We start from the raw sequence: 10569 nt of genomic DNA, 5'->3' as shown, positions 1-10569 counted from the left end.
GAAACCATTCCCAATAAAGAAAAACAATTGATCAAACCACACACGATTTGCAAAAGATGTACCCTCACAATCCAACAAACATTACAAATTCACAAGCACTACCAACAATTTATACTAACTAGCACATAATTTATGCATTTGAATTATTATTGTTATTATTATTTTTAGTCTCAACAAATATGATTTAATTATGAATTTTTTTGCCAAAAGATGATCTTGCCTAATTGTTGTCATCGTTAATTACCATCAGTCTAAAAATGTAAAAAAAAAACAAAGGTCTTCTACCCAATTTCTACATATCTCCACAACATTCTTTTGACAATCAAAAATAAATTACCACTTTCATTTTACATTTCATGAGCCTCAAATCCACAAAAAGACAGAGATTGACCATCCGATCATGCCGTCCAAAATCCACATGCGCCTCAAGCTATGGCCTCACCAAAGCACACAAAATTCGAACTACAACTACCACTCCACAATTGCTCTTGTGCTACATTTGAAAAAAAATAAAATCAAAACAACCCTAAATAAAAATTAATTACCTTAAAATTTTCTGTGGGAGTTAGGGCAAAATTCCACCTAATGACACGAAGAGGAGATTTTTTTCTTCATGAAGCCAATATATCATAGTTGTCATTTCCATTCTGGTTCTCTAGCCTAAACCAGAATTTCAATCAAAATGTACAGGTGATTGGAGTTTGGGATGAGGAAATTAGGACGATCGGATACGACTGGTCAGGACTTTGAGAGGAGAAGGGGCTGAAGAAAGAAAAGTGTAGATTGGAGTTTGGGATTAAGGGCTTCTAAACTAAAATGAGAGAAATTTTTTAAAACTATACACGGTTCTTTGCTTTGCCTCAGTGACAAAGTGAAGAAATATGAGAGAAATGGGTATCGAATGAGAGAAAGGGAAAAAAGAACCATCGGCTAGAGTGTTTTTTTGGGAAGATCAAATTTTGATTTTGGAGTTTTTCAGCGGTTCTGTTTTGGCCCGTGCTAACATGGCCTTAGGATGTTGTTGACCTGGATACCCGAATGGGCAATCTCGGCACAAAATATGCACCCGGCTCAGAGTGCATGAAAAATATATAACTTTCCATATTAAAAGATGGTTTTTAGATTTCATAAAATTGGATTCCGAAAACCATATATTTCCCAAATGGCCCCATCAAAACACAAGTTTCCCTTTCTTATTTTTGTAATGATGACCCTGACTAGATGCTCTACACATTTTTCACTCTCTAGTCACCTTGTCCTTTAGCAAACATGTCTAAGCTTTTTGTCTTTTTTGGCGTGTAGTATCATAGTGCATATTCACGTACATGTTCATATTCTAATTCTGTTATTTTTTATTTTTTAATCTTTTCTGCATTTTCAAGTTCCCAAGGACACTTACCCTGAGTAGAATGAGAAAAAATTGAAAATTAATGAATTCAATTTTCTACATTTTAATATGCTATAGAGATGAAACAGTAACTTCTCTTTTCCTGACAACCACACACAAACTTCTTAGGATAAGTAATAGAAATTTCCAAGACACAAGCTCTTCACCTAGAGAAAAGATTTTCCCCTTCTAAGAATTTGATTGAAAATAATTGGGTATATCTGTTCATGTCTTTATTGAGGGGATGAGAACCAAAATATAAGCTAACTATTGTTAGAAAAATTGAGCTTTGGATCATAACTTACCTGACCAAGCTGACCTTGGAAGTCATAGACAGTTGTTCTTTAATGGCAATGGATCCGGATAATATTAAGACTATGAGGAGAAATAGTGTGGAGACATGGGAATGGATGGACATTGTTGGGTTTACTTGATTTCACCAGCTATTCAATTTGGAAGTATGTTGGATAAGAGTAGTGTATAAATATATAAAAGGTTGAGTCCATTTGTTTCTGGGGGCATTTGGATGATATGTCTGGCTCTTCAAGGTGGTGAAGAAGATGCTTACCTAGACATTCGGCTTCAATAATGGAACACATCCAAATATTATGACAAGTTGGAAAATAACGCAGAAGTGTTACTGTTGGCCCTTTTTCTTATAGTGCCTCGACAAAAAAAAAATGACCCTCATTGGATAAAAATACCCCTTTCTTTGATTTAAAATTTATTTTTAATAAAAGAAGTTATAAAATATTATAATATTTTCTTTATTTATAAAATATATTTATTTTTAATGTAATTAAATATTTTTTTAAATTAAAATTTTAAAAGAAATTAAAAAGGATGGGACCAAGTGGATATGGAAAATTCTCACACCCCTTCCGTTTAATTTTTTTTATTAAGACATGAAAATTAAATTGTGTAAACAGGATGGGGACAGGATGGGAGTGACCCATCTCATCTCAACCCTACCTAGTTGTCATCTCTAATGGTTTTTTAACATATATACAATATAATATATTATTATATATTTTTTAAATTTAATTAAATACCAAAATTTACTCTTCTTATTTAGTAAAGACTTTAAGCATAATTAACTTAAAAATTAACCCCACGTCACTACCTGCCACCCAATCACAATTTGCCATCTCATACACTTTGTCCTCCACTTTGGAAATGTATCGACTCATGTTTTCGACATGATCATCATATTCAAATATTTTGACAAGTATTATAGTAAATTTTAGTATAATAGAAACGAATAGAGCTGAGTATTTCTAAGATAAATAAAATAATAGTGAAATATAAAAATATTATTAAAATCCTGGAAAGATTTTCCAGAAAAATTTAAAATATATTTTTTATAAGAATTTAAAGATATTTTATTGGTTTTTTTTTTACAATATTCTAAGAACAAGAATGTTATGCTAGACTACAAATTAACTTTATAAAAAATGAAAATTGTTTTTAAAATTTGAATTATAAAATAGAATTTTATTTCTAAAAATTATTTTTTAATATTGTTTTTTAAAATTATTTTTGAAAATTAAAAAACCAGAAGAAAACGGAAGGTCACAAGACGAGGTGGATAGGAATGGGTATGGTCTAGAAAATCCCTTCCCAAGTTACTGAAATTCGTGAGAACTTTCCACATCCTTAATTTTTTTAGACAGATTTTAAAACTACTATTTTTTTCAATGCAAAATTTTTGAAGAGTTACTAGCCCTGGGTTTTGATCTGAACAGCTTGAGCTCAGACTGCATACGCACTCTGGTGAAGCCTAGGTGTCACCATAGCCGAAAGAGAAACTGCCTTCTGCAAAGCAAGCCCGAAAGCTTCGTCCATGTTGATCTCAACTCCATCCGGCATTTTCCAGTCAAATGAGTGTACCAACGTCCCCAAAATGTACTCAACTAGCACTATTCCCATTCTAGTGCCAGCACAAATCCTTCGTCCAGCCCCAAACGGGATCAACTCAAAATCATTTCCACGAGGATCAATTTTTGCATTTCTTCCACTTAGAAACCTTTCTGGACTGAATTCTTCCGGGCTTTCCCAGACATCAGGGTCTCGCCCGATTGCCCATATGTTCACGCTAAGTCTAGTGTTCTTTGGGATGTAGTAGCCGTTCACTTCACATGCCTCGTTTGAGACACGAGGAAGGTTCAATGGGGTGGATGGGTGCTTCCGGAAGCTTTCCTTGCATATGGCTTGTAGGTATGGAAGTTTTTGTAAGTCAGACTCCACGAGCCGCCGGCTCCTTCCAATCACTTGATCCATTTCTTCGTGAGCACGCTTGAGGATGCTCGGGTTTTTCAACATCTCAGCCAGAGACCACTCGATTACGCTTGATGAAGTGTCTGTTCCTGCAGTAAATAAATTCTAGCCAAGGAAACAAAAATATGGTGACATACTTGAAATTTATGTAATCAAACGCAATTGAAAATTGAGATCCATGCATTAGCCCTAGCAAAAGTTCAAGTTCGAAAAATCATGTAAACCATAAATGTTCTTGATTTTATAAAATAGAGAGAAGTGTGTTTTGGTGCAGAAGGTCTGATCAGAGAACCAATCATTTTTCCCAATTTTCCTGTGCCATGCAGCTGAGCATATGAAAACAACCATGCAAGTGGAAAAAGACAAAAAAAAAATCCAAATAAAGAACAGTGATGTGCCCCTAAAATGGCTGTTTCCGGAAAACAATAAAAGTGCTGTTTCCGGAAAGGAAATATCGAAAAACAAAATTAAAGACGAGCTTTAACTATGCATACCAGGAGGAGCGCCTTAATGTTGGTAAGGGTGAGCTTCTCCCCTGTAGAATTTCCTTGATGGCCCATGACTACGTCCAGAAAATCTGGGTTTCCCTTGCGCTCATGGGCTGATGCCGTGTGCTCCTCTATCATCCTTGTCAATAACTTGTCGAACTTCTTATGTAAATGCTTCATCCCGCGCTCGATCCCTTGGATGTCCAGCCATGCGATGGACGGAATAAAATCGCCAATATTGAAGTACCCAGCAGTGGTCATGAGCTCCACCACCATGTCCTTGAACTCATTTGACTCCGACCCTTTTGTTTCAAACACCCGGCGGCTTAGTATCACTTGCCCTATCATGTTGGCCACGGAAAAAGATAACATCTCCGGCACCACCACCGGCTCCTCTCGCTGGCTCAACTCAAGCATGGCTCGAAGCATGTGACCTAGCTCAACAGTTCGAACCTGAGACCAGTCCTCAAGAGCCTTCCCACCAAGCATGTGTAAGTTGCTTAGCTTTCTCAGGAGCTTCCACCTTGCCCCATAATCCGCAAAAACCATGTCTTGGGCATCATAGGCCAAGTGTGTTGCACCGGCATTAGGCGGGCGGTTCGAGAAATTAATGTCTAGGGTTTTAAGGAAAGCCCGAGCTGCCTCCGGAGTTGAGGCCACCACCATGCTGTTAGTGCCCATTTTCAAGAACATGACAGGTCCGTATCTTTTGGCCATCTTTGCTAGTGCAACATGAGGCATGTTACCTAGAAGAGGAAGAGCGCCGAGGAGCGGCCACCCTCTGGGGCCAGGAGGGAGCTTCCGGGAAGGTTTGGGAAAGAGAGAACGAATGAAGAAGCGGGTGATGAAGAAGAGAAGAGTTGCTGCAGCAAGCTCAGGCAAGAGGCTTGTATCTATGGCCATGGCTTGTGAGTATAGGACAGTGAAGGTGGATATGAAAATTGAGCTAGGTTTGTGGAAATATATAAGGCATGAGGCCATGGGAATGGTAGGCGATCAGCGAAGTTGTTAATCACGCGTCCAGATTCCAGTTTCTTTCTGGAGCACTGGGTGACGATGGCAGGAGAAGTGATATAGACATCATCCACTTAGTCATATTTAATTAATATTTAAGAGTACTAACAACAATGCTTACTTTTTCACAAGTTTTTACATTCACGAAAGCTTAAAATCAAACAAGATTTTATAAGTTTACTTTTTTAAAATACTACTTTTACTTTTCTTAATCAAAGATATTTTTAAGAAAAGAAAAAACATAAATGAAAATGGAAAATGAAAACTAAAAATTGGTTTTTAAACCAAACACAACTTAGTTATTAAAATTAATTTTTAAACGTTATAATATTTGTGATATCAAATAATCTAAATTTACCATAAAAACTTCAATTTATCTATTAATATAATAAAAAATTGGATAATTTATTTGATATGATATGTCTATTATAAATATTATGATTAATATCATATTTTTAATTAATATAAATACCTTTTAATGTAATCCTAATTTTATATATAGTGAAACTCTTTTTTCTTATTGTCATGAACATGGATAATTTATCGTTAAATCTGTGTTTTTTCCTCTAATTTTTTCATCAAAAAGAATTCCATGAAGAGGAAAAAAATGACTTTACGTATATAAACAGAAAAACGAAAACAAACAAACAAACGTAGACAAAAACAAATTAATAACGTACACGTCAGGCCATGTGCATCATCCCATTTCTATTTTTTAGTACATATATTCAATATAACAATATAATATTTGTCATATTTGGTAGACGAAGTCCCGTGAAGATGGATGAGAATGAAAAAAAGGGAGAATTACCTAAAAATAGGTTAGGCAGAACAATTATTAGAAAGGGTGATATATTTTAATAATTCTTGAGAAGGATTTTAATAGGCTTAATATACCAAAATTGTCCTTTAGCTAAAACTTTTAAAATTCAAAGCATTTAAAGCACTTCACTTGATTTGTCAATACATTTATGGTATATGGGTCCTATATTTATTGTAATTAATAATATTTAAATTTTAAATCAAAATTTTGGGTTTAACTCTTACAATTATATATAATTTGTTATTTAAATTTACTATTTAAAACAAAAATACTTTTAAAAATTATTTTCAAAATATCATTTATTGTTTTTTTACCTTTTTTTTTATGTTTATTCTAATTTTTAAAATAAGTTTTATAATTATATAATAAAAATGATGATTTTTTCATATATATATATATATATATATATATATATATATATATATATATATATATATATATATATATATATATATATATATATTATAATTTTAAATTGATAAATTATATTTTTGTATTAAATTTAAGGAAGATAAAATGTTTAATTTTTCATTCAAATTCTCTAAAAAGAATAAGAAAATGGTAGAGAATGTTTAATCATTTTTTATTTTTATAATAAAATAATTTTAAAAAATTTATATGATTTTTTTTCCTTTGCATAGTGTTTTTTTTTTATAAATTTCATATAAATTTGTTTTTCTCAATGCATCGAGTGAATAATGTTAATATATTTGATATGTTGAATATTAATAAGGTATAAAAGATGATCCTCAAGATTATTACTTTTATTATAAAATACAAGTACAACAAAAATATGTTATAATTACAATATAAATACACTTACATTACAATAAAACCTAATTAAAAAATTTATGAAATTTTTTATTAAAATTGTAATTTTATATGATTATACCATATTTCACAACATACCTATATCATAAATAATTTTTGAAATCAAATGAAATACTAATTTGAATTCACGTAGTTTATATATATAAAAAAATTATTAAATAATTTCAAGACACTAAATAAATGTTGTTAATATATTAATACGATGTGTTAATACCAATAGGGTATGAATAAACATTTTTAGAATTATTACTTTTTTAATTAAATATAGGTACGATATAAATGCATTATACTTACAATATAAATACACTATCATTACAATATATTACAACATAATTTAATTTATTTTTATTTAATTTTTTCACGTGCTATATTACCCCATGAATAATTGTGAGTTATTTCATTTAATAGGTGTGTATTAGTCAATTGAATATTTATATGTTATTCAATTGATGAGTGCTCTTAAAAAATAATTATTCATTATATTATGATAACAAAGTTTTTAATTGTATGTTTTATATATAAAACGACATAATAACTTTAGGATATGATTTTTATTTATGAGATATTAAAAATTATTTTTTTTGCAAGGTTCTTTAAAAAATCTTAATTTTTTTTGAAAAAAAAATAGTAAATTTTTAAACCGTCAATTGTTCAAAAGTGACAACAATTTTTTCAAGCTGAGAAATGTACCGTTGATTGTTTATCAACCTGTACTTATTATCATATATGAGCCCCACATAATTTATCAACTTGTACTTATCATCATATATGGACCCACATCATTGACAATCTTAATTTATTTATAAATAATATAAAGAATATATTTAAAAGTAAAACTTTCCTTTAAAATAGTGAGCTTCATAGTCATTATTTTTTACGGCCACCCCCACCCTAATTCTCCCATGACAAAAATACTGCATGGGTTATCATCATCGGTTGCTCTCAAGACAACGTCAACCCTCCAATTATTATTATTATATACGTACTTCTTTCTTCCATCTACACCCGGCACCCCCCAAGTGACCTAATCCGCCCCCTCATCTGACATTTTTTCCCCAATTACGTATATATATAAGCGAGTCAAGTTGACCAGCTCAGCTTTGCCGGTTGAGCAAGTTATTTGATTCAGTCGCTCTTTAACACCATCTTCCAAATGAAACAAAAATTTTATTTATTTATTTATTAAAAACAACGACTTGATTTGGATCTCTTTTGAAAATAGTATTCTATTATTTACAATTGGCCCTTTGCATAAAAATTGTTTATATTATAAATTCCCATGATCTTTTGTTATATGTATTTTAGATTTGAATGTTTGACATAAACAAATTAAATAAGTCTAAATTTCAACTCATCGTTATATCTGCGGAAAAATAGATTATTTAAATAAAACTTAATATTAATATATTTCATTTGGAAAAGCTTGAATGAGAATTTTAAGGTTTAAAGTTACTCCCATAACCATAATACAAAGATTTGTTTTCATCTTTTTTTAATGTTAGAGCTTGATGATATGAATTGTTTTTTGGTTTGACTTGAAAAATTTGTGGTATGATATATATGGTGAAGAAAAATTATACTTTAACCCATTATTGATTTTGTTGTGGGTGCAGAGGATTGCCCCTACGATATGGACCTGCTTTATTTATTTTTTCTCATATATATATGCGATAGTGTATAGGATTTAGGATTATACAATAGTCGTTGGATTCTTTCTGTTTTTGTACCAATTTTTAATTTAGTGGATTTTCTTTATCCTTAGTTTTTTTGTTTAGGATTTTTCACATAAATTATTCATATTTTCTTATTGCCTATTTTCGTTTTTCCGTGTAACACCTAGTATTTTCAACCTCAAAGGGAAGTGAAAGCTAAATATATAAGGTACAAACATGCTCATGGAGTTGCTTAGCTTAGGGCTCTCAGAATGCTACAACATGCATGCATTTGCTGCAATCATGAACTTCACCTCCCTATCCGCTACCCTTTGAAACCATTGAGGACTAAATTGAGTTGCAAGGGATACAACCCCTTTCAACCCACAACAGTAAAGTGAATTAGTGCTTCATGGATAGAACATGCGAGGGAAATTAAACTTAAGGTAAAAAATTACTCAAGCAAAGAAACAAAAGACTTCTTTTAAAATTGAATTTCATTCATTTTCGAAGAATCCCATAGAACTCCATGAACAAAAAGCTCATACAGTTTTGTACCTGCAAAGTATTTCAAGAAGAAAAACTAAAAACACTCCTCCAAGGGATAAAAATTAAGAGCCGAATTTGGACCAATGGGCCTGGGCCCAAGCATTTAAAATTAAGAGGTGAATTTGGAGGACTAGACAGAGTCTCTGGCCCAGAAAGAAATATGGTAAGTAATGTGAAAGGTGTTGAAGGGGCTAGCCGCCAAAAATGGTGGGAGCGGTTAGCCCAAAAAGCTTGCTGCCATGAGAAGGTGGCGAAGTGGGCAGTGATGTGGTGAAAATGCCCCCATTATCTCCGGTCCCGGCGGTAAGTGAAGAGATGTATAAGAACACAGCTAAGAAGAAAAATTAAAAAGAAGTTGGCTTCTCACACTCCAACAGACTTAACCATCGGAGGGGTCTGCCCGGGGCTTCACCGGGTAAACCTTGCATTGCAGGTGAACGTGAGACAAGAAGAAGCTGGAAGTTTGGAAAGAACAGCTCCAACACCATCCAAACTTCGAGAACACTTAGGTTGGGTGTGCCCCACCCATGCAAGATTGTTGGATGCAAGAGGATGCTTCTCATACGTTGACCAAACATGCCACAGCTTTTGAATTGCACCATCGGATAGGCAGCCCAATGCTTACAGTGTATGTATAATTAAATGCACCATTTGTTCATGGAGAGAGATAAGAGATGTGCTAACACATTTAATCTTTAGTGGACGGAGTATGCCTATCAATCCTTGATGGGGTTGAGCCACAACTCTTTCTTTTCCTTGGCGCACTTAAAAGGTGTGCCACTTAAGTCTGGGAGAGGGTTCTCCAATTCTCAAGTCAAAGGCCGGCTTGTTGCTTTATTTTCCTTCCTAGCGTACTTATACAGATGCGTCAAGTCCTTTTGACATAGTAGAAGGGTGCGCCCACTTCTTCTGGTGCAATAGAAGGCTGCTCTAACTAGCACTTTTCATCTTCCCTAAGTTTTTTCCTTTATATATTCTTCTAAATTCCTCTAGAATCTCTAAAAGTAATCCAAATTGATCTCAATCAAGCTCACAGACATTTTAATAAAAAAATTAAGGGCCTTAGCAATTATTTTTAGTTAGGGATCTCAAAACAATTTTGAGACTTCAAACTCATCAAGATAAGTTCAATTGACTGTGTTAAGATATGAAGTTTGAGATCTCATCACTATATATTATGATTTTGAACTTAATCTCATGATAGATTAAGTAACGATACTTAACGAGAATTTAATCTCAATTAAGTTTTTTATAAGATTAATTTAATTCGCTTTCCCTGATATTTAAGCTAAATACACCTTCGCCCATTAATTTGAAATTTCTTCAAATATATCCCCTACCTTTTCATTTATTAATTATACTCACCTCCCCTTTCACTTAAAATAAAAGAGATAATTGATGAAATTTCAAATAAGTTGAAGTAAGGCGTATCTAAGCCAAAACTTGAGGGAATGTAATTGAAATTAACTCTTATAATTTAAATTTAGCCCTTGTGTACTTTTAATGAACACCTTGAATGAAAATAAAAATGGACTGCAAGAAAGAATC

The 10569-nt window shown here is 32.6% G+C and overlaps 1 protein-coding gene across 1 annotated transcript; it reads right to left on the bottom strand.

Annotated features, from left to right (window-relative positions):
• Nucleotides 1-3112: 3112 nt before the first annotated feature.
• LOC100246462 (flavonoid 3',5'-hydroxylase 2) lies at nt 3113-5067 on the bottom strand. Its single transcript, XM_002280903.5, has 2 exons — nt 4159-5067; nt 3113-3769 (listed from the first exon to the last, which is right to left on the bottom strand). The coding sequence occupies exons 1-2, from the start codon at nt 5053-5055 to the stop codon at nt 3140-3142; spliced, it is 1527 nt and encodes a 508-aa protein (XP_002280939.1). The 5' UTR covers nt 5056-5067; the 3' UTR covers nt 3113-3139.
• Between the last annotated feature and the right edge of the window lie 5502 nt (nt 5068-10569).

The sequence above is a fragment of the Vitis vinifera genome, chromosome 6 (genome assembly GCF_030704535.1).
Source record: "Vitis vinifera cultivar Pinot Noir 40024 chromosome 6, ASM3070453v1".
Lineage (NCBI taxonomy): Eukaryota > Viridiplantae > Streptophyta > Magnoliopsida > Vitales > Vitaceae > Vitis > Vitis vinifera.
This window is presented reverse-complemented; position numbering and strand designations above follow the sequence as displayed.